General features: G+C 41.1%; 1 protein-coding gene across 5 annotated transcripts; it reads left to right on the forward strand.

The window, feature by feature from the left end:
- Window positions 1-454: 454 nt before the first annotated feature.
- On the forward strand, window positions 455-24062 carry mbd1a (methyl-CpG binding domain protein 1a). 5 transcript variants are annotated; one of them, XM_066644447.1, is made up of 17 exons: window positions 455-499; window positions 7921-8300; window positions 9196-9336; window positions 9433-9547; window positions 10939-11408; window positions 12928-12998; window positions 13105-13145; window positions 13551-13601; window positions 13725-13766; window positions 14505-14558; window positions 14938-15042; window positions 15373-15543; window positions 16100-16378; window positions 16754-16834; window positions 17945-18016; window positions 19989-20252; window positions 20413-24062. In XM_066644447.1, exons 2-17 carry the CDS (start codon window positions 8062-8064, stop codon window positions 20881-20883), a joined length of 2667 nt encoding a protein of 888 aa, XP_066500544.1. In that variant the 5' UTR covers window positions 455-499; window positions 7921-8061; the 3' UTR covers window positions 20884-24062. The 5 variants fall into 5 exon arrangements, with proteins under 5 accessions (XP_066500544.1, XP_066500542.1, XP_066500543.1 ...); XM_066644445.1 differs by lacking the exon at window positions 455-499 and adding an exon at window positions 1996-2171; XM_066644446.1 differs by lacking the exon at window positions 455-499 and adding an exon at window positions 1996-2160.
- Window positions 24063-24713: the final 651 nt, after the last annotated feature.

The following is a 24713-nucleotide window of genomic DNA, read 5'->3' on the forward strand; positions in this document are numbered from 1 at the left end:
GCTATGTTACTGGGCCAAAAAAGTTGCTGGTGATGAACAATAACACTATTAAAAAATATGCTAGGAAATATTGGTAGACAAACATGCCACAACTCTTCTATTAATCCAAGCTGTATGTATTTTGTAAGTCGTTCTTTAGAAGCTTTCATATGTCATCTTCCATGGAAATCTAACAGTATAACCAAAGTGAATATAAGAGATTTAAACGACACTTTGACAATAATATGTCATTAAATTTACATGAGCCTGAATGCTGAGATATTAATATCTGTAAGGAGATTAAGTTAGATTCCATCCATCTTCACAAACATCTTGAGAGCATGTGTTTATTCAGCTCCACTTGTAAGAGAACTTTAATTTTTAAGAGGTCAGATGATAAAACCTTAAGAGTATTGTTGAAAATTCAAAACATGCAATTCACTTCCCAGTCTGTAAGGTCCGTACATGGAAACTGGAAGTGTTTTTACTGGCAACAAGAGGCAGCACATTGACATCTACGGTATTCAGCCTACAGCGGTGTATGAGTACACATTAATTAGTTATTACAACAGTTTTGTGATTCTTTGGACCACTTTTTAAATTTAGTATAAGGCTGGAAAACCGTCTGTTACATCTAGTTATCAGAGGGGTAGATTCAGCCTAGACACTGCCATTAAAAGTAGGATAGTCTAGGCTTAATCCCTGTCTAGCAATCCACCCCATCAAGTAACAAATTAAAATACGCAGAACCCAAAAAATATTTAATTGTAAGGGTAAAGAGAGGTACGAATATGTTAGTTAAGAATGAATATGTATAATTATGGCAGCATAAATCCACAGAAATATCAAGTGTGGATCTCAGGGGCAAAGTTAAAATAGAGTAAAATGTAGGCCGTGGGCCCTTTAACGGATTGTTTTGGCACAGCACAGGGAAAATGGCTGCCGCGGGTCGTGTTTCCTCACAAAGGGGCTCACGGCGCTGGTCCTGAAATGTCGTCGAATCCTAACACTTTCATGGCCTGTTTTATGAGGCCCATTTCTTGTCGTGTTTAATGTTTCTGTTCACCAGGAAAACGTTTCTGGGCCTATTAACTGTTCTCTGTATCATGTATAATGAATGAGATCCACTTAGCAAATACAAATTCTTACAAGAAACCATTTTGTAAAATATGTTGAAACTTCAGGGACTCTTAATATATGTGGTGTCACAGAACCAACACGTACGTTTAGTATTAGCCTACATTAATTAACCTGTACACTAAACATCCTGGGTTTACCACAGTTTTTTACTTCTTCTCTCAATTTAAACATAATATATAAAGCCCAGCGCGTATAATATAACAACGAGGTAGAGAGAACTTTATTCCCAAAGAGGTGACCTCCCAATCATAAATAACGGCTCTGAAACAGTTCTATCAGATAATAACGGCCTCCTAATCCCGCTGTAATATAAACTGACTGGTTCTGTGTCTAATTTAGTACATTTCTGAATATAATTAATCAAGTCACGCTGTTTTGAACACCCACAACGTAAACCAGTTATAAGCTGTGAGAATGTACAATGACTCATCAAATAAACCGTATTAACGGTAATGTTCGTGTCTACACGCTGCAAATTAATATACTTTGTAATGTGATTTTTATTAGTTTTGCTTATCAAAAACATTCCCTAAATCAGCAGATTACTGGGGGTGCAATAATCACTGCTGTAAATGTTGCTATCATATCGTTTATCTGTTTATTGGGTGCTATAACATGAGAAGGTGGGGCTATTAGATGAAGATGCCGTAAGTTCTTAAAATTAAACTTAATGTTTAACGTTACTGCAGATTGGCATTTAGAGTCAATTACACTCGTCAGTATTATACCGTTCGTCTCTACTGCACGGTGTAGTTTAGTATTTAGTAATGCACTATAGCTATGTATGTAAGTTTGTGCTTATAACAGTACTGTTTGAACTGCATTTGCACTCAAATGCTTTCTGCACACGATGCGTTTTTACGGGGGAAAGCGTCCTATCGCTGTTGCAGTTTTTCAGTTTGTAATTTAGCGTGGATTTTTTAGCTATTCAACTTCCTCCGAGGTTCTGCACATGCTCAGTAGCGCACGGAAAGTATCGCTAATCGAAGGCACAAGCGACGAGAGGGGCAGCAGAACGGCGGCAGCGACACGAGGCGCGAGGTGTGTTTGCGGTAAGAAGGTGTTTTTTACGCTGTTTTAAAGGCGCATATTTCACGCTCGCAATTACGCTGCGCTTGCTGGAGCGTTTGTTCAGATATAAAATAAGCGAGTGCACGCGAGCTCGCGTTCAATTCAGATGTAAACAACAGTTCGAAATGACCGTTATCGCAAATAACGAGTAAAGCCCCTCGGTCGCGGCGCTGGGTGGGATGGTTGGTGGGTTGTTGTTTTTTTTCGGCGAGCAGCAGCGGCAGCGTGGAGCAGCAAGGTCTCGGTCGGGAAAGAGTCGACTCATTGATTCGGCTCTCTTAGGTGTACAGTTGGGAGCAGACTCATATTGAATATTTATTTTCTGGCAAATAAACACAAACCAAATGGGTTAACGTTACTTTAATGAGACTACACCAGAGAATTTTACACCCACTTCATGCTATCGTTCCTGTCCCCCATTTTCCTTCAATGTTACAACTGTTTTTGTTGGGCACACTTTAGTTTGTCTCTTGTTTTTGTTCCTGACATTTTTCAGCTAAATCCTAGCAGTGTGTTTAGGTGTTGCTCTTATTCTGATTTCTGATAGAAAGTGGTTGATGGGTTGGCCTGCATTTTGTCTGTCTGCCTAGAAAATGGGTTTTAAAACCTGGTCATAGAGTCCTTTTTTGTAATGTTTCCATCATTTTTTGATTTCTTGTGTGAGCACACAGCGAGCTGGGCCCAGATTTAAAAAATAATAATTCACATAAATAGTTTCTCTAATGAAAATCAAGTTTCTGACTATGGCTGAGCATTTCCTCCTTGAAAATGCAGTTTTCCAAAACAGACTGAAACATGGATTCAGACTGGCAGGGATACTTATGTCATAAACCTAAGGAACCAATCATGTTTACTTCTGGGGTAGGACTTTCAGGATGCAGAAAAGGGTGACTAGCTATGTATTTATAGATCTGCACTTACTAAGTAAGTGTATAGAGTTATATCAAAGCCACTTTTAAGGTACATGTTTTTTTTTTTTTTTTTTTTTTTTTTTTAGAAATAACTACCATATCTAATATTTTTATGAACAGACACGGTGTTTTATGTATATACCCAGTAAACAAGGAATGTCCCTGGACGTTCAAATTAGGTCTAAAAGTAGTCTGTCCGTCAAGGACATATTTTAAACATCAATGGACGTCTAAAATCCATCTTAATAAGTTAGTTAAGTGGTGACCAAATAATAACGTCAATGGACATCCAAAATACGTCTAATAGTCGTCTTTTCAATGTCTGTGTTTGGACGTCTTTTCAACTTTCATTTTCAACAATAAGACAACGTTGATAAGATGGCAATCATTACGTTATTTCAACATTGAATCAACGGCTAATTGTTTACTGGGTAAGGTGGACTGTGAGATAATCTTAAATGCTAAAAGACAGTGTTTAATGAACTTCTAGTTGTCACTTGCAGTACTCCTATCACACACAATGCCACCAAAACTGGAACAATGTGGACGAGTCATGTTATGTCCACCGCTGCCTCTTTTTTTTGCATTAACACTAATGCTTTGTCACTGGACTGCCCCATACGCTGGAGGTCCATCACATCAGCTGGCACATGCCTGGGCTGGCTGGCAGCCTTTTGTTTTATGAGATGATGGATGGGGCATCCCTCTCAGAGAGCGTTAGAGTCTCTGTCTCAGATACCTTGACCACTGGGCCACTGCTCCTCTGTCATTTAATGTGAATCTTAAAATTCAGCAGTGATTAGTTGGATCAGATGAGTTGGGAGCAGGAAAAAAAAAAAACTAAAACCTTTAGGACATTGGGTAACTACTCTAGAAGAATAGATGTGCCTAGAGGTCTAATTGTTATAATGATTAATTATGTCACAAGTTGTTTTTCTTAGCATTTGTAAATATAATCAGTAAGTTACTGAAACCATGGCCAACTGCATTTTTTCATTATAATGCAAAATTTTACGCATGTTAATTTGGAGTTAATGGTGTGCACTGTTAATTTTTTAAGAAAGTAATTTTAAATTAGGTCCAAGTCAATCTGTGAATAAAACACAGACAAATCTAAATATCGTGATAGGTATCGTAAATGTCTTAAGTATCGCTATGTCTGTGCCCAGCCCATAATACTAGTGCTTGAAGAGTCATTTCAGAATCGACTCATTTCTGATTCAAGATAATCGCGTCTTTGAAAAGAGGCAAATATCCATCAGTGGAGCGGAGCGAGTCGATACTGAATCAAATGGACGAGAGCTATGGCGTCTGATTTGGGCCAAAAGCACATTCGACCGTACAGTTCTCAATCGTACTTTTAATAAATAAAGTGTGAATAAAATCTGTTTTTCTTGTGTTGTTAATGTCATTGTGTTTGGACGTTGCTAACGCGCCAGTGACAGTAACGTGACAGTAGTACGACTCGTTAATCATGAGACTTGTACTTCTCATTAAACGTAAACTTTGTTTAACAAAATTCAGGTTTGAACGTTTCACCCCATAAATGACGCTACATTTAAAATTCCTGTAAAACGCAAGTAAATCACAAGGATGACAGCAGTTGTATTTCTTCTCATCGCTTGATTGGCAGTTGTTCTTGCTGTGTTGTTATGAAGTCCCCTCACAGGGTCGTGCTAGCCATTTTATAGAAAGTGGCATATTTTCTAAATATATTTTAGTACTTTTCTTCTTTGTGGTTTATGAACAGAAAAGGTTGTAAACAAATATTTAGACAACTTCCATTTGTAATGGACCTGTAATCTTTTAAACTTAATTTCAGTGCATCAAATGACTCTTGGTTGCCAGGTTGTTTTAGCTAGTCAGCTAGGTATTGCTAGCTAGGTCAGAAAACTTAAACAAGTAGGATTAAAACCTTGATAATTTTAATCATAGGCATTAAATATCACTTTTTACTATATACAATCTTGTAATTTTTAGTTTATTTGCAAGAGATTGTTAAAAAATAATATTTGTTGTGGCTTTATTGTAGTTATTGTTTAAAACATTTTCAATTTGTTGTGGAGAGTATATATTCTTTATTAATTTGTATTATACTCTTTAGTGACTGAGCAGAGAAAGGAGGAAAATATGCAGCATTTTACAGTTTACTAACTTGCAAATGGTGATTTCAGCTACTTTTAAAGTCACTTTCCAGTCATCGATAAAATTCTAAAAACTGTTCTGTCCGTCTGAATGATGCACTAAGAAATTATTCCCATGGAAGTATCCCATATTGCTTAGAGTGGCTTAGATGTAGCTCTGTATTATGACGTTAACTTTGTATGCACCAATGTGAATATGCTATTAGTCCCATCCTCTCTCCCCACCCACTCCTCTGCTGCTTGTCTGCAACTCTAAAACCCTGCCTCACAAGTTGACAGACAGGTTATTACACCTTATGAGTCCAGAAAGTCTTGTGTCTTCTAATTTATAAACAACATGTTAGTAAGTCTACAAACTTTGTTTTTGTTGGCGAAGGATATATATAAAAAATATATAAATGTTTCAAATGACTCTTAATTGCCCAGTTATCTTAGTTAGTCATGTAAGAAGCTAGATGCGAGTATTTGTACACAACAAACCTGCTGAAGAAAATGTATTGAAACCAGTAGGACTAATTATTTACTGATTATTTAGAGGCACAGAAGGTAGGTGTCGCAGTCACACAGCTCCAGGGACCTGGAGGTTGTGGGTTCAATTCCCGCTCCAGGTGACTGACTGTGAGGAGTGTGGTGTGTTCTCCCTGTGTCTGTGTGGGTTTCCTCCGGGTGACTGTCTGTGAGGAGTGTTGTGTGTTCTCCCTGTGTCTGCGTGGGTTTCCTCCGGGTGACTGTCTGTCAGGAGTGTGGTGTGTTCTCCCTGTGTCTGTGTGGGTTTCCTCCGGGTGACTGTCTGTGAGGAGTGTGGTGTGTTCTCCCTGTGTCTGTGTGGGTTTCCTCCAGGTGATTATCTGTGAGGAGTGTGGTGTGTTCTCCCTGTGTCTGCGTGGGTTTCCTCCGGGTGCTCTGGTTTCCTCCTATGGTCCAAAAACACACGTTGGTAGGTGAATTGGCGACTCAAAAGTGTCCGTAGGTGTGAGTGTGTGTTGCCCTGTGACGGACTGGCGCCCCCTCCAGAGTGTATTCCCGCCTTGCACCCAATGATTTCAGATAGGCTCTGGACCCTCCGTGACATCTGAATTGGATAAGCGGTTACAGATAATGGATAGATGGATGGATGATTATTTAGCTTCATACAATCTCATGTTTCTTTGCAACAAGTAGTTCAAACTTTTTATTTGATTTGGCTTTTTGTCATGATGTATCCATAAATAATTTAAGTTGATTTGTGGGTCTAGAAGTGTGTAATATTTTCTTCATTACCTGGCAATATACTCCTCAGTAACTGAGCTGGGTAAGGAGGATTATGCGCAGATATATCCTTCATATTGATGAATTCAGCTTTTAAGGTGCACTCATTGCTGGCATCCAGAAATAATTCACTTGAACACAGATTGTAACAATTCAGTTTCATTTGAATCTGCGTTTTCAAAGCTCATTGTAAAGTCTGGTCCTTGATCCAAAATATTTCCTTTATAAATATACAGTTACACATAAGATAGTGTGCAGAACTGTGTAGAGTATTTTTTAGATAGAGAAACCATTAATATATAGACAAAAACATTATTTTAACTATAGCTTTATGGAGAGAAAACTGCCTAATTGCAGATGTTTTTCCACATATTTAGTAACTGTTAATCAAATGTAATTTATTTGAAAAAAGATTAAATCTAAATAATAAAGCAAACTATTAGCCTAATTTATTGCATTTATGAATAGAATCTGCCATCTTCCCTATGTGTTATGAATGATCTGATTAAACTGTATATTGATATTGGAACAGTTGAGGCAAACCTGATTATTTGGTAATTTAGAAATTTGCTAAGTAGTTATTGTTAAGTGAATAATTTCCTTTAATGTTTATTTAATCTATCTGTAACATATTGTCACTCCTCCCTTGTTATTATTTGCTGTAAATCTAACATTTAAGTCTAATGTTTTGCCATGGCTGGCTTCCTCTCATCTAGAGCAGTGCTATAGTAATGGCGCTGCACTGCAGATATCGAGATGGAGGCCGTTTTTATTGGCCTCTCTGTTCGCTTTGCTCGGCTCGCTGGAATACCATCACCATGGCAACCTCTCGTGGATTTTTTTTTTTTTCCCTCCTCCCTCTAAAAATTCTCCATCACGTTCCAGTCGAGCGTGTTTGTGCTAGCCTCAGGCCACAGGCTGTTGAAAGAGATTTCTTTCAAATGAGGATTTTTTTTATTGCCTCTTGTTTCCTAGCTTAGAATTAGGCATTAGCTATTAATTGGGCTTGGTTTGATTGACTTGCACTGTTAACAGATGCTCAACCAATACAGAAGTTTTTAATTTATAGTAGAATGATTGGCTGCTCAGAGATTTTTATTTTTTCTTTTTTCCAATAAATTTCTCTTGGTGATTAGTCAAATTCTGCTTGATTGCTAAATAAATCAGTGCTTTGTTGTAAAAATATTTGAAACAATATTTGTCCTAGAGCAATGTTTATACTAGAACAGTACTGACTTCTAATGCATTAGTGGATTCCACACCTGAGACCATAACACTCTGCTGATTTTGTTAGATACATTTATTGATAATTTTATGCCAGACTTAATAATGACAAAATGTCTATAGTATTTAGTGTGAAGTAACCAGTTAAATAGTGTAGACTGGGAAAGGTGAACTGCTCAACCCACTTTGATTATCCCCCACAGGTTGAAATGAATGCAGCATCTACGGTTCTCATGGACTGAACACCACAGTGGATTTAAGGATGTGAATCACTCCCTTGTTCACTCTTCCTGGGATGAGTCCAGCTCCACTGGCTTGTGAGAGTGACCAAGATAGACGAAGTCATGAAGGAACTGAGAAGTCGGACGTTGCATAGCCGGGAGGAGGCTGATGCCGATTTGTTGGACGATAAACTGGAGGTCAGTGTGGACGCTGATGAGATTGTTATGGAGCTGAGCGGAGCCGAGGACGATCCTCCTCCAGATTGGCTGGAACCACTGGAGGAGGACTATGTGGAGGATGGCAAAGAAGGTGTGGCCAGTGAAGAGGGCACTCCGTCAAGAGCTAAAAGAAGAGGTAGATGGTATGTAGTTGTATTTTGTTAATTTATTGTTATCTTGTGTCGGCCAAAGCACTGAAATGACCTCATTGTTTCTAGTACATTCTTTGTCCATTTTGCCCAGCTCTACTATTTGCACCATACATTTGTATTTCTTTTATAACGGAATGTAGACCACTGGTTGCTCTGCATACCTTTAGCCCCCTTTCAGTGGTTAGGTGGTCTAGGACTCCACAAGACCTCCACAGAGCAGGTGTTATTTAAAATGTTGACAATTTTTCGGACTGTAAAGAGACTCATTTGAAGGCTTGTCATTGGGTTTTGCGCTGCTAGGAGTGGATCAAACACATTAGTGCTCCTAGAGTTTTTAAACACCTCAGTGCCATCAGTGTGAAAACCGATGAAAGACTTGAGGATGAACAACAGGAACTGTGCAACATCAGATGAGCTACTATCTCTGACTACACATTTACAAGGTGGACCAACGAGGTAGGTGTTTCTAACAGCGTGGACAGTGAGTGGGCACAGTTTAAAAACTCCAGTTGCACTGCTGTGTCTGATCCACTAGTACCAGGACAACAACCTTACATACCATTACCGTCAATGCCTCTGCAGTGCTGAAAATGGTCCACAACCCAAATCATACTTGCTGTGTCTTGGTTTTGTTGAAATTGTCCAGAACATTGAAGAACAGCATGAAATGTAGCTGAACGTCAGTGGAACAAATACAATAGATAATGAGTGTAGAAACAAAGAGGTCATGTCTCATACTTGAATTTATTCTGTAGTGTCATTGTACATTGAGTTAAATAGCCAGAAACCATTGTTTCTAATATATCCCTTCTGTGACTGCAGTGCTGGAGCATGTTTAACAGCTGAACACTTCATGTCTTTTAACAGATGTACTTGTGTCTTGCAGGCAGAAAGGAAAGAAGAGGAAGGTGATATTGAGTGATGAATGGGTGGACTGCCCTGAACTGGGCAAAGGATGGAAACGAAAAGCCGTCTTCAATCGTATTAAAGGCTCTTCCGAACACAGAAGTACCATGCACTACATGAGGTAAAGGAAAACAGTTAACAGTTGTGTTAAAAAGCAATTAGACTTTCATTGTCGCTGTTTGCTTCAAGACTATTTTCTTTTTTATTGTGTTTGCAGTCCAAAGGGCTACAGAGTCAGGAGTAAGAAAGAACTCATAAAACGTGTCAAGATCGACTTGACTCAGTTTAACTTCAATCAAGGAATATTTGTGGAAGGTTTTGTCAAAACAAGGGTAACCACTGTCATTTCACAACAAACATTTTTTTTACCTCTTTCCAGTGCTTTAACTTCCTGTCTTGACTTGACTTCCTGACTTGTCATAACTGTGACGTGTATGATGCATCCAAAAACCTATAGCTTTTGTCAGGTGAATTCCTGCTGCTTTGAAAGATGGCACAACATACTACTAGATAGAGTACAGTGCAAAAATCAAAGAGCATCTGTCATTTACTTAATATTCAGTCACAACAGCCTTTATGATCATTGTTATTTTTCAGTACATATTTCTGATAATCCACTTAATCCATAAGGAAAGAGAAAGACAATGGGAAGAAATGGAAGAGTTTCTAAATCTGTTGTTCAAAAATTATCTTTGTTATATCTTATAACTAAATATCTGACCCCAGACCTCAACATCACTGAGAACTTGTTTAGACAACTAACACTTGACATCTTCATTCATTAATTATCTGTAACCCTTATCCAGTTCAGGGTCGCGGTGGGACTGGAGCCTACCTGGAATCATTGGGCGCAAGGCAGGAATATACTCTTGAGGGGGCACCAGTCCTTCACAGTGCAACACACACACATTCACTCACACTTACGGACACCTTTGAGTCGCCAATCCACCTACCAACCTGTGTTTTTGGACCGAGGGAGGAAACCGGAGCACCCGGAGGAAACCCACGCAGACACAGGGAGAACACACCACACTCCTCACAGACAGTCACACGGAGGAAACCCACGCAGACACAGGGAGAACACAATACACTCCTCACAGACAGTCACACGGAGGAAACCCACGCAGACACAGGGAGAACACACCACACTCCTCACAGACAGGTCACCTGGAGGAATCCCAGTCAGACACAGGGAGAACACACCACACTCCTCACAGACAGGTCACCCGGAGGAATCCCAGTCAGACACAGGGAGAACACACCACACTCCTCACACACAGTCACCCAGAGGAAACCCACGCAGACACAGGGAGAACACAATACACTCCTCACAGACAGTCACCCAGAGGAAACCCACGCAGACACAGGGAGAACACACCACACTCCTCACAGACAGTCACCCGGAGCAGGACTTGAACCCACAACCTTCAGGTCCCTGGTGCTGTGACAGAGACACTACCTGCTGCGCCACCGTGTATTTTAACAGCAGGATTTATCAGAATTATAGCCTGGTTGTATGTCAAGATGAACATCTTTGCTGTATGGGGTTGTGATGATTATAATAGGAGTATTCTGGCTTTGTTGTTACTCATTTGCTCTGCTTGATGTAAAGACGAGGTGAAATGTGACTCTTGTAATTTATTACTATTTTTCTGTATTGTACATACTTTTATAACGTATAACTCCTTTTTTTTTACTAAATCTTCTGTTTATTTTCCTCCAGCGTGGAAGGCCCAGTGCCACAGAAGAAGCCATGAATTCCAGCTTCTCTTCCTCCAGAGCTGATACTACAGACTGGGACATAATCCACGCCTCTGACAAACTTTCTTTAATTCCCCAAAAACTGCAGCTCGCTCCCATTATGCTGGCTTCTCCCCCAAAAAATACAATTTTTGGAAGTCCACCAGAGCTCAGCTTAGTTTCTCCAGTTGTTCTACAGGCCCCACAGTGCAGCCTTTCACCTTCTCTAAGATTGGACACCTTCAGCCAGTTTACCACTGCTGAAAAAGACAAAAGCTCATTGCTGTCTCACTCCTGGATGCCGTCCCCTCTGGCCCCTGTCAGCCCAATGGAACCCCCTGAGAAATTACCAGTAACACTCCAGAGTGCAATTAAAACCTCCCCATGCTTCCGTGTGCCACTGGACTCCAGCACAGCACTAAATGGAGGAACTCAGGAGAATGGTTTCGCTCAGTAAGTAAAACTCGAATCACTGTGACAAAGAAGCGTGTGTTATGTGTGTTGACTAAGCTCTATAAGTGAAGTGTATACTGTCAAGACTGATGTTTGATGGCTAAACAGTATTTATAAAAAAATCTGATTATCTGTTATTCCTTTACATTCATTCATTATCTGTAAGCGCTTATCCAGTTCAGGGTCGCGGTGGGTCCAGAGCCTACCTGGAATCATTGGGTGCAAGGCGGGAATACACCCTGGAGGGGGCACCAGTCCTTCACAGGGCAACACACACACTCACACTCACACATTCACACCTATGGACACTTTTGAGTCGCCAATGCACCTACTAACATGTGTTTTTGGACCGTGGGAGGAAACCAGAGCACCCGGAGTAAACCCACGCACACACAGGGAGAACACACCACACTCCAGACAGTCACCCGGAGGAAACCCACGCAGACACAGGGAGAACACACCACACTCTTCACAGACAGTCACCCGGAGGAAACCCACGCAGACACAGGGAGAACACACCACACTCCTCACAGACAGTCACCCGGAGGAAACCCACGCAGACACAGGGAGAACACACCACACTCCTCACAGACAGTCACCCGGAGGAAACCCACGCAGACACAGGGAGAACACACCACACTCTTCACAGACAGTCACCCGGAGGAAACCCACGCAGACACAGGGAGAACACACCACACTCCTCACAGACAGTCACCCGGAGGAAACCCACGCAGACACAGGGAGAACACACCACACTCCTCACAGACAGTCACCCGGAGGAAACCCACGCAGACACAGGGAGAACACACCACACTCCTCACAGACAGTCACCCGGAGGAAACCCACGCAGACACAGGGAGAACACACCACACTCCTCACAGACAGTCACCCGGAGGAAACCCACGCAGACACAGGGAGAACACACCACACTCCTCACAGACAGTCACCCGGAGGAAACCCACGCAGACAGAGAGAACACACCACACTCCTCACAGACAGTTACCCGGAGGAAACCCACGCAGACACAGGGAGAACACACCACATTCCTCACAGACAGTCACCCAGAGGAAACCCACGCGGACACAGGGAGAACACACCACACTCCTCACAGACAGTCACCCGAACCGGGAATCGAACCCACAACCTCCAGGTCCCTGGAGCTGTGTGACACTACCTACTGCACCACCGTGCCGCCCCCTATTCCTTTACTCTTGATATTCCAAAGAGTGTTGCATTTAATACGTGCAGAATCTGCATCAGCATTAGAGAATATCAATCCTGTAAAGTAGTATTGGGCTTGTATCTGCGCACCTTAATGGAGCTGAATTGAAGCAGTATTTTGGTGGTGTGGAATAATTTCATGGTTGTGACAAGTAGTGGATCCTAGCTTCAAAATGTGTTGAATTCATTTTCCCACCATTTCCCCAAGAACATGGGAAAGATGAGCCCTCACAGACTGCATTAGTCCTTCCGAGAAATGTTGTCATGTTACTGTCTAAACTGATTTTTTATTTTCCAGTGGCTGTGCAGAGTGTGGTTGTGAATACCCTGGGATGGGTAGGGGAGAGGAGCTGTGTCCCAAATGCACCTGTGTGTGAATACTGTACTTAATTACATATTAAACTTTTCTGACTGTAATAATGTATATTCTTAGACTGTCAATGTAATGGCTCTTTGTCATATTTCTTGTCCCCAGTAAAGAAAAAGCTAAACCCCCCTCACATTATCTTTAAGAAGGTAAGTCTTTAAAATAATGAAATTAATCGTTCTTTTTGTCTAATCATGTGTCTCATTCTGTGTTCATTTTAACCGTTAACATCACGGCTGCATTTTCCATTTCTACGCGCTTGTATGGACCTCGGGATTTTCATATAATTAACCCCTTCTCTCACATACTGAATTGCTTTATTAACATCTTAACAGACTGAAGATTGCCCTCTGAAGCTGCTTTTATTCCTATTCCCAAAATCAGCCTTTTAATTGGCCTTTTGCAATTAATTAAATTTATTACCAGACTGACATCTTAACAGGAGACTAACACACTGCCTAAAGTCCTACAACATCTGCAGATTATTTGTTATGTTTAAAAGTAAATTTGATTTTGGATCCTAACTGGGTTAATGTGATATGACTTCTCCCGAGGTGGGACAAGATAAGTGGGTGGTTGGGAAAGAAAAATCTGAGATCTTCCTGGTGAGTATGCTCCTGAGGGTCGGTGTTGTTATTGTTGGACATTATAAAAATAATGAAATATTAGAAGTATGTTACGGCAGCAGTTGAAAAAGCAAAATTTGTGAACATTTGCTTGCTTTTCAGAAAAAGAAGATTCATCCTCTAAGGAAGAGGCATTTCACTTCTGTGAGTACACATCAGTACAGTTTGCAGTAATGACATTAATACTATTGTAAAGAAAATATTTAGTGTATCACAGCAATAAAATACAATATTTCAAATAATTTGCTCAAAACATTTTAAAGCTGTCAGGAACGTGGAGGCGGACGCACACGCTAAAACACGGCGACTTTATTTACAACCATAATATAACAAAACAAAGACAGACTAAGAACTAGAGAGAAGATTTAAAGAAAGACCTAGACAGAGAGACATGGACAGAAAGAGAGATCTGGACAGAGAGAGCTAAACAGACAGAGAGCTACAGAACTAAACAGTAATACAAATAGACAAACCAAACAACTCACAAAGCACATGGAAGAAACAGACAGACCAGGGATGTGAATCAAATCAAGAAACAGACAATCAAATATGGAATGTCCAACACAAGGGAGAGAGACAAGGGAAAGTAAATACACCACACAGACAAGGGACACCTGAGACGGATAACGAGGATAATGAGACATGGACGAGGAGGCGGGACATGGGCGGAGATATGGACAATAAACAGAGCCATGTGCTAAGAGAGCACATGGCGGGGAAAACAGACACGACAGGACAAGGGCGTGACAAAAGCATTGTTATATCTCTACAGATTGTACAGGAACATAATTAACTGCACAGCAGAGCTTTATTAAACAAGATGTTATTCATAAAACAATAATTATCTGGCTGTTATTAACATTGTGTGTGACTTGTGTGTAGCGATCACGGAAATTGATGGCCAAAAGGGAAAAAGAGAGACATAAGGAAATAAAGGTGAGGTTAATATACAATATTGTTTATGCACTCATGCAATCTTTCATCATTTACAACACCATTAAATATTCATTAATAGTTAATGAATACTACACACCTCATTCCCAATAAAAAAGCTGGGATGCAGTGCAAAACCTGCCTTTAAAATGAATGCAATGATGTGCATATATCTGGAACCCTATATTTAATTGCAATCGAAAATGGCTGCTGCATTCAGCTGCACTTTAACACAGCAGCTGTCCTTCACATTGTAAAGTGTGAGGTTCTTGAAGAATGGACCAATAGAGGTGCTCCAAAATATCTTGGAATAAAATGTTTTTACATTGTCTTCCAATAAAATATAGAATATTTGTCATTTTATGTGTTTATCTGGGAGCAGGATGGCAGTGAGGATGAAAATGACTTGCCTGATGGGGTGGATGATGATGCTGATGGTGGTGATGATGCTGATGCTGATGGTGTTGATGAGGATGATGACACTGAAGTGAGTCTTTGTCAGATTTGGCTAAAGCTTTGTGACCATGCTACCAAACAGTATAAAAGGATTTTAGTAGTTATAACAGAAAATATCTTGCCTTTTACTCTGGTTTTTCTTAAGTCTCATAAGTTGAATCTAAAATAAGTAGATTTTTAGATGTCTGTGGTGTGTTTATAATTGCTTCTAAAATGTGGATTTCACATATTGCAATGCAATACATCCATACCATATACAATATTCAAAGAAAACATTCTGGATATCCTGTCTAATTTCTTAAGTCGATAATAGAGACGTTCCTATGTTTGATACCCTCTCTTCATTCCTCTGTGTGAATAGTTTGGGCCAAAGAAGCGCAAACGACGGATGTGTGGTAGGTGTAAAGCCTGTCTCCGGGACCAGGACTGTGGCAAATGTGATTTCTGCATTGACAAACCCAAATTTGGCGGCGACAACAAGAAAAGACAGAAATGTCGTTTTCGCCAGTGCCAGTTTCAGTCTCGCCTCCAGGTAAACACTGTTTTATGCCACGATTATGTTCAAATTATATTTAAATAAGAGGTCTGTTTTACTTTAGTGGATTAAATAATCATTATAGAGACAAGTCTGGACATAATAAACGTCCATTCCCTCTAATATTTCACTTAACAACAATGTAAATATAAGTATACATAAAGAAGAGGTTAATAGAAAACTCTTCTGATAGAAAGACCACACTGAATATGTTTTTTTATATAATACTTATCTGTCTAATAGCTGAAATATACCCACGACTGAGCTAGAAGTGTATAAAGCCCCCAGTGTAGGGCCGTGGAGCAGTGAAATAGTGTTCAGAGCTAATCCTTCATATATCAGCATTAATATCCTGTCTTAACCCAGTCTGGTATCTTCTGCCAGAAATAAACAATTAAAAATAACAAGCATGTTGAAGAAGTATTGTAAATAATTGAGTTTAAAAAATGTATATATGAATATATTTTATTGTTAATTAATTAATTATTTAAAAGTAAATATATATGGATACATACATTTTGTATAATTGTAATTATTTTCTACCTTTTGGCAGACCTGGTCCTCCACACATAAAGACAAAGATGACAATGCTGATGATGCATGGGTCCGGAAGCAGATCAGACCTCCAAGGAAGAAGAAAAACAAGCGCCGTCCATTCTACTATAAATTTACAGACAGTGAGAACAATGAAGACGAAGATGAGGAACAGCAGCGTTCTGGCAGGAAAAGGCGACCAGGCCAAGGAAATAAATGGAGGTACAGCTTCAAACAAGAGGAGGATGACTTGATGTTTGATCGTGAAATTGAGGAGGAAGAAGCAGACGATACAGAGGTGATGTCAGAAACAGAATGAATGTTGAGAATTGCTAGATATTTCTGCCCTGTTTGAACATTGCTGGTAAAATTACATCACAAGCAAAATTAGCCACCTCAGTAAAGCTGGTACTAGGTGATAACATTAGAAAGTCAGTGAAACTAAATTCCCTTTTAAGTGCTCTGTAAGGTATAAAGACAAGGGTAAATGACACACAAGAAAAAAACAATTTAAGGTCATCTAGATTTATGTATTTTCACATAAACCTATGCCATATTTATATGGAATGGGTTATTTGCCAGCATTCAGTAAACTTATCCATCCAGATAATAGTGACTGGACGGGTCATTTAGAGCCTGATTTTCATGCTCATTGTATTTCCTGTTTGCACAGACCCAGTTTGTGTTATGTGATGATGGAAATAATGTTTTCTATGAGGAGATCTACACTAACAGCCAGTCTCTTGACGCTCAGGTAAAAAAAAATTCCAGACGTTATCGTGTACATCTTCTGATCACTGTAGACTCTATAAATAAATCTCCCAACTCCGTTTTGTAGAGTGTTGTAAACTCTCATTCTCAGAATCACACAGCAATATTGATACTTTTTTCACCAAATCAATTTTTGAAAAAGTGTGCAAATAATTTAAACCACATATTTAAGTGAAAATATTACAAAGACAAATATAACCATTGTGTTGCATCACCTCTCTCTTTAACAACACTCTGTAAACATTTGGGGAATGAAAATGTATTCCAGTTATTGCTTATTATCCATTAAAGTGTTTTTCATTTCATAGTTCACCAACTGTTTTCAGCACTTGACAGATCTAGAACAGTTTAGCTCCCAGAATTATTTTTTTAAGTATTCATGCTGCTGTATTCCCTGTAGCAAGCAAAAAAGTCCTTCCTTGAAAAAGACGTTGTCTAGATGGCAGCATGTTGCTCCAAAACCTGTATAAATGGTTCAGCATTAATGGTAGCTTCACAGATGTCACAGATGCCAGATTTGCCTGGGCAGTTTTTCACAGAATGGTTAACCCCCATTGTTACTTCTAAAAGACTTCTCTGAGATTAGTAAAATATTCTAGCCTGAGGCAGTTGTGTGACAGATCTACGCCACAGACTTCATGAATTTAATGCACGTATGTACTGTCATTATTGTCCCTAAATGTGCCCCACACAAGATTCGGTTTTTGAAGCTTTTCTGCTGCTTTAGCTTTTGTTTTGTTTTAGCAAAATGGAAACAGTGCAGTGTGTTGCACACTGAGGTGAGCTGATGTCTGGCGTATATTAAAGTACATCAGTTAAAACCGATTTATTTCAATAGCAATGGCCTTTGCTGACAAAATGCTTTTTTTTCTAAAAACTTAAGAGATTATCAATGTAATAAATACAAAATTATTAACACAACACTATGGGGTTCAAAAATGTAAGTATGTTGTAAAGCAATATCTGCCAAAGTTGTTTACATCTGTTGTAGAGCAATGTGTCCTTTAAAAGTTGTCTGTGTGTGTGCATTTATCTTTAAACTGGTTGTAATGTTTGTGTGTAAACTGTTTTTTTGTTTTGTTTCTTGATATAGAATTGCACTGTGGATTTAGTGGAAAATAGTGGTGGTCAGCCAGGTCCAGTGGAGTCTATCAAGCCTTTTCAGGTGAGGAATACCGTGTTGTTTAGAGTGACCATCCTGGATTTAACATCAGTGACACTGCGATCTTGATAATGTGGCACTATAAATAAAAGCTCTGTTTACAGAAAAGCTGGGATTTTTTGAAAATGCAGTAAAATGAAAAATTAAGTGATGTGTTAATTCTTTTGAAGCTTTGTTTCTCTCAAAGCACAAAGACAATATTGCCATGGTTTTCACTTAACAACTCAATTATATTTTGTAAAAAGAACACTTTTATAATTTGATGCTTGCATTATATTCCAAAAAAGTTGTGACCGAGGCAAAATAAGATTAAAAACTTAAAAATAGAAGATGCCTTTTCCATCAATTTGAACCTTTCCACTATAAGCAGAGGAAAATAATGGGTTATGAAAAGAGCATCCACCAAAAAACCAGTATCTGCAGCAAAGAGGGGGCATGGCTCACCACTTTGTGTCTGTCTTTGTGGTTTTTTTATGCAAGACTACGCCAGGCCTCACTCTACACGGGCCACAGCCGCATGGCTATGTTGATATATATTTGATGCATGTGCTTGACCGAGCTGCCTGAAGTACAGATCTGTCTCCTATGGCAAATGAAGAGGGGAATCACACAACTGCGACCACTGAGTGTTGAGCAGCTGACGTCTTTTATCAAGCAAGAATGTGAAAAATACTCCAAAATACTACTGTTTAAAAATTTAAATAGTGTCATTACAGGAATGGTGATGGAACACAGCAGGAAATGCATATTTGGCTCAACTTTTTCAGAATGGGTTAATATTTAGAGAACACACTCTAATTGGTCGGTGACAACACTGGGAATCTCATTCATTATCTGTAACCCTTATCCAGTTCAGGGTCGTGGTGGGTCCAGAGCCTACCTGGAATCATTGGGCGCAAGGCGGGAACACACCCTGGAGGGGGCGCCAGTCCTTCACAGGGCAACACTTTTGAGTCGCCAATCCACCTACCAACGTGTGTTTTTGGACTGTGAGAGGAAACCGGAGCACCCGGATGAAACCCACACAGACACAGGGACAACACACCACACTCCTCACAGACAGTCACCCGGAGGAAACCCACGCAGACACAGGGAGAACACACCACACTCCTCACAGACAGTCACCCGGAGGAAACCCACGCAGACACAGGGAGAACACACCACACTCCTCACAGACAGTCACCCGGAGGAAACCCACGCAGACACAGGGAGAACACACCATACTCCTCACAGACAGTCACCCGGAGGAAACCCACGCAGACACAGAGAGAACACACCATACTCCTCACAGACAGTCACCCGGAGGAAACCCATGCAGACACAGGGAGAACACACCACACTCCTCACAGACAGTCACCCGGAGGAAACCCACGCAGACACAGGGAGAACACACCACACTCCTCACAGACAGTCACCCGCAGGAAACCCACGCAGACACAGAGAGAACACACCATACTCCTCACAGACAGTCACCCGGAGGAAACCCATGCAGACACAGGGAGAACACACCACACTCCTCACAGACAGTCACCCGGAGGAAACCCACGCAGACACAGGGAGAAAACACCACACTCCTCACAGACAGTCACCCGGAGGAATCCCACGCAGACACAGAGAGAACACACCACACTACTCACAGACAGTCACCTGGAGCGGGAATCGAACCCACAACCTCCAGGCACACTGGGAATCTTTTCTTTGTAATTCGAAGAAGATAACGACATCACAGATTTTAATATTCAATTTAAAAAAAATCCCAACATTTCTAGAAATGGAATTTGTACATTGTTGGTGTATCTTGAAATAATGTGACCAGTGTTTAGGGCATTTTAAGAAAATGTGACAGTCCTGTCTTGCCACCCACCCCCCTTTTATCTACACACTGTTCTTTTCTGTTTAGTACTATTTATAGTTTTGGAGCACTGTATGTCTTTAATTTTCCTATTTGCTAATGGTTTCCTTTGTTTGGTCTTAGAATTGGGTCTGCACACTGTCAGGTTTGCCTGAGGGTTCCCAGGTGCTTGGTTCAATAAGACTGAACAGCAGTGGTCCCCTTCAGGCCAGTGATGTCATGGTCAAGAAGGTCCTTCCGGAAGCCTACCACATGCAGAACAGGAATGAGCAAATGAGCGAGGCTGTGAACCAGAGCTGGCTGGACCTGATTCAGGTGGAGACGCCCATACCACAGCTTGTCCACCCGCCACAGCCTGCACCACAGCCTCTGGACAGCAGGCCTATGGTCAGTCACAGCATGAAATCTGTGTTTAGGTTAGAAAGGTTGAATGCTCACAAAGGGCTCACAGTAACCCCTTCTTCTTCCTTTTCATATCATAAGGATAGTGTAGGGTTTCCTCTGGTTGACAGGAGTAGTAGTCCATGTATGTTATTCTCTATTGCAGATCACGCAGATCTATAGTCTGGAGGATGTTACTCAGAGTGACCCAAGCAAGGACCCTGGTCTAATGGAGCTACTGGCCTCTCTGCGCCAAACAGTGCTGCCAGCTCATTGGGTGGGTGTGATGGCCAAGGGTCCACTCCTACAGCTCTTTCAGTGCTCCAAGCTCTCTCCCATGGTTGACACGGTGCTGCAGATTGAGACAGACTTCTATTACCAGATCAACGTCCAGAACCAACCACTGCTGCTCACACACCCCATCTACGAGCGCCACCCTCAGCGCCTCACTGCCGTCAGCCAGGTGGTAGAGCTGCTACTAGATTTGGAAGATATGAGCGTGTGTCAGGGCTATCAGAGCTTCGAGGCGGGGCCACATCAGGGTCCGCTCTTGTGTGCCCGCGCTGCACTCTGCCAGCTGCTCATCCCACTGGAAGACGAGTGCTGTGACAGGTGCATGCTCCCGGTTGAAGCCTAAACCCTGAGCAGGAAACAACACATCAGTCTTTTTTAAAGGTGCTTTAGAAAGGAAGATCCAGATGGCAATGGCCGGGGGACCGGTGTATGCATACGCGTTAAGCCCAAATTTGGGCAGTAAGTTTAAAAAGTCCCCAGCTTGTTTTAATGCCACGGGAGTTTAACTCTGTGTTGAAATATAAGCTATGCCAAAACTCCAGGTAGCAAAGCTTTGTGGTAATTTGAAGGTTCTCTCAGCAGTGGCGGCTCCAGAGGGAATAGATGATATTCATCTCACTGTAATCGAGTTTGCCAGCCTTTAGAACTATTCCTTGGTGCAATTTGAAATTTCCCCATGAGCTTCGTGGACTTTTGAGAAATGTATTTTTTTATTTATGATTTAAGAAAAGGTGCACTGCGCCTTTTATACCTGTCACTTGTGAAGTCTTGCTTCTGTAGATGGGCCTGGAGCTGCTCCTGTTGTTCATGGTGCTTTCTTTTCCTGTTTGACAGAACTTTCTCTGTAGAAACTTGCATCTTTACAGGTCCCGAGACTCTCCATTGAAGCCAAAACTGCAGCCTTTGGGATCGTTCTTCTTGTTGCTTTTGTTCTCTTTCATTTGATCGTAGAAACGTGGAAAGCGTAAGGAAAGTTCGTGATGTAAACTACCTCTCAGTGGTCCCCTAGACCAACGTTCAACTTCATCCATCACTGGTGTCCAAAAGTGGTCAGCATTCCTTTCATAAATGCGTAGTATTAATCGTTTTCTTTCTGGGTGCTACTGTGCACAGCTACTACTGTTAAGTCTCGGAGTAAAAGAAGTTAATTATGAGGCAAATTAAAATAATGCAGAATTTGGATCTTATATTTATGCAATTTAGGTTCTCTGCTATCAGTGCAGTATCAGCCTTGCAGACGTTATTTAGTATTGACACAGATATCTTGTTTAATTTGCACATTGCTATACACTACTATTTGACTTTGGTGCCATACGACACAGAACCGCACACAGTGTCCCAAATTACCTTGAGTAATTATAATCTTTTTAATGTTAAGTTACGGGCGGCACGGTGGCGCAGCAGGAAGTGTCGCAGTCACAAAGCTCCAGGGGCCTGGAGGTTGTGGGTTCGATTCCCGCTCCGGGTGACTGTCTGTGAGGAGTTGGTGTGTTCTCCCTGTGTCTGCGTGGGTTTCCTCCGGGTGACTGTCTGTGAGGAGTGTGGTGTGTTCTCCCTGTGTCTGCGTGGGTTTCCTCCGGGTGCTCCGGTTTCCTCCCACAGTCCAAAAACACGTGTCTCAAAAGTGTCCGTGTGTGACTGTGTTGCCCTGTGAAGGACTGGCGCCCCCTCCAGGGTGTATTCCCGCCTTGCGCCCAGTGATTCCAGGTTGGCTCTGGACCCACCGCGACCCTGAACTGGATAAGTGTTACATATAATGGATGGATGGATGTTAAGTTACCATAAGCCACCATCATATTTCTCCCACCGCAGTCCAGGTTTGTTTCTGTCCAGCAGGGTTGCTATAGCGCAGAGCCAGTGAGACTCATGTTTTCCAGAGGAGCTGAGGAGGCACAATTCAATAATATATAAATATACAAAGTGCTCATCAGCATGTTTCTCAATGTAATGGATTTATGTTCTTCTTCTGCTGGACTCCTTTAAATCTAACCTTTCCTTTAGTTGCCTTTGTTACTTGTTTAACAGCAGCTGGTGAGGGGCTGCTCAACTCAGAAGTTTTTTTAGTTTTTTTCTGGCAGGTGTTTGACCTGCTGTTGGTGCTCAAACAATGCAGGGATGGTTGATTCTTATTCGTGGAGGACTACAGCACTGTACTGTTTAGTTTTTAAAGCATGGGCCACCTAATCCCTACCTGCTGCATTTGTAACTTACAGATGATTATAACTGTTCTTTTTAAAATACTTAGATGGCGATATCTTCTGATTCCCGAGTGTGGCGTACACAAGAAGTGTGTGTGATGTGTATTTACTGACCAATCTATTCATAGCTAATGTTATATCTTGTTTTTGTAGCAAGCCTGTCCATTGACTTCTTGGGTACCTCACGTTTGTACTAAATACCATGTAATTTCTTGATATTTAGAGTACATTTTTGGTAGTTGCCATGACGTACTGAGTTGTGATACGTTCACAAATTCTTAAGCAGTCGCCCTCTGTCTTCTGTTGTGGTTTTAGCCGATGGTTTTCGGTCATTGCTTATCAACTGCAAGGTAGATGCAGCAGATGGAGATTACACTGGAAAATGCTGAAGTACGACTTCTTTACCCTTATGTGGCAGCGTGTATTCTACTGATCAGCAAAAGTGTTGATGAGTGGATCTGAATCAGATGAACAGGGGCAGGAAAAACACTGAACTGTGCAGTGCCCCTGCCCTCTGGGAGTTGACCGTTGCGTGCTGTTGTGTTGAAGTATGTGTCAGTAATTCCGAATATGATAAAGATTTCGGACTCATCTTAACTTGTTTCACATCAGGAGCTCAGTACAAGCTTCCATCCACTCCCCGCTTCCACTCTGCGAAATGCAGTGCTGTTATGGAAGTTTTGGGCCTGTTGTTCTGTTTGTATTAAGTCACACTCTTATTTTAATTGTTTTACTGCAGAGGTCTTCACATTTTGGTCTTGAATCCTGTTTCCAATCCTGGGTTTTATAATCGGTGGTTGGTGTGACGCTGACTAATCACTTACTTCATTGGCTCAGTGACCACAAAACACAGGAAAACAGACTCGAGGCCTGGATATAAAGACCTCTGAAATGTACTTTTGTGAATGACAGAAAGCATCCGTGACTGCACAAGCTTTAAGTTCCATGGAAATACATTTCTTTTATGTTTAAGCATCTTTTGACCCCCGCAGGAAAAACTGTGGACTGTTAGGTTACATTTTACCCATTGAATGTTTCATGCGTTTTTATGGGGATGTGAGAGATAATGTATAATACACATATTTAGTTCCGTTACGGTTACTTTAATGAATACAAACCAGACTCCTCCCAGTTGTGGACTGTAAAATATTATTTTGTTGTCGTTTTTGAGATTAATAGAGTTTATTGAGCATAAATGTCATCAGAAACATCTTTCATTTCTGAGTATCCTGTACCCTGCTGTGCGTATCTGGTGTCCCGCTCTACTGACACTGCCAAAGTCCGTTTTGAGAACATGGTGTTTTAAGGTGCTTTCTACAAAAAAATGCATTAAATACTTTTGTTTTCTAAAAGAGGCTTTTTTTTTTATCTTCCTTCTGAGTGTATTCTCACTCACCCTCAAGCTTGCTTCCTGTTTACAGTTCCCTTGCAGTTGTCTAACTGTCCACTAGAAGGTGCTGTATTCTTCTCAAGATTCTGGGTTTAGTTCAAAGGTGAGGGGAGCTGAACAGGATAAAGCGGATACAGAAATAAGTGAATGAGTTAACGTAGCTTTTAAAAACCACAGCCCCCGTTTATACCTTGGTTTTTGATAAACCACACCATAATGATTCATCTCCAGTTCTGCCCCGTCACACACTGTGGCACCATCATGGGAGGGTTAGGACAAGCATGTGCCTTCTACAAGACCAGTTCTGCCACAGCTGATAGATGCCCCTGCTGTTTGGCCAGTTGTGTTGCCTCCTTGGGACTCTCTGGCTTTGATGGCAGTCTTCAGACTTAGTCTCCTGGCCCATACCAGAGCCCCGAAATATTACTTTTTCATTACATATAGGCATCTTTAATAGACACTGCTGTGCATACGTAATTTCTGGAGAAATGTGGGATTCTCTGTCTGGGAAAAAGACAGAAATCATTCAGTACATTTATAGAAGTTTCAAAAGCTAAATATCTAATGTTTATTTCACCTGCTGCC

The sequence above is a fragment of the Hoplias malabaricus genome, chromosome 14, assembly GCF_029633855.1.
Source record: "Hoplias malabaricus isolate fHopMal1 chromosome 14, fHopMal1.hap1, whole genome shotgun sequence".
Lineage (NCBI taxonomy): Eukaryota > Metazoa > Chordata > Actinopteri > Characiformes > Erythrinidae > Hoplias > Hoplias malabaricus.

Excerpts from the sequence above, each read along its gene's own strand:
- mbd1a (XM_066644447.1), top strand. The coding sequence starts at position 8,062 with ATGAAGGAACTGAGAAGTCGGACGTTGCATAGCCGGGAGGAGGCTGAT. Across the intron at positions 9,548-10,938 it reads AAGGTTTTGTCAAAACAAGG|CGTGGAAGGCCCAGTGCCAC; the intron begins GTAACCACTGTC and ends ATTTTCCTCCAG. Across the intron at positions 16,835-17,944 it reads GCCAGTCTCTTGACGCTCAG|AATTGCACTGTGGATTTAGT; the intron begins GTAAAAAAAAAT and ends TTCTTGATATAG.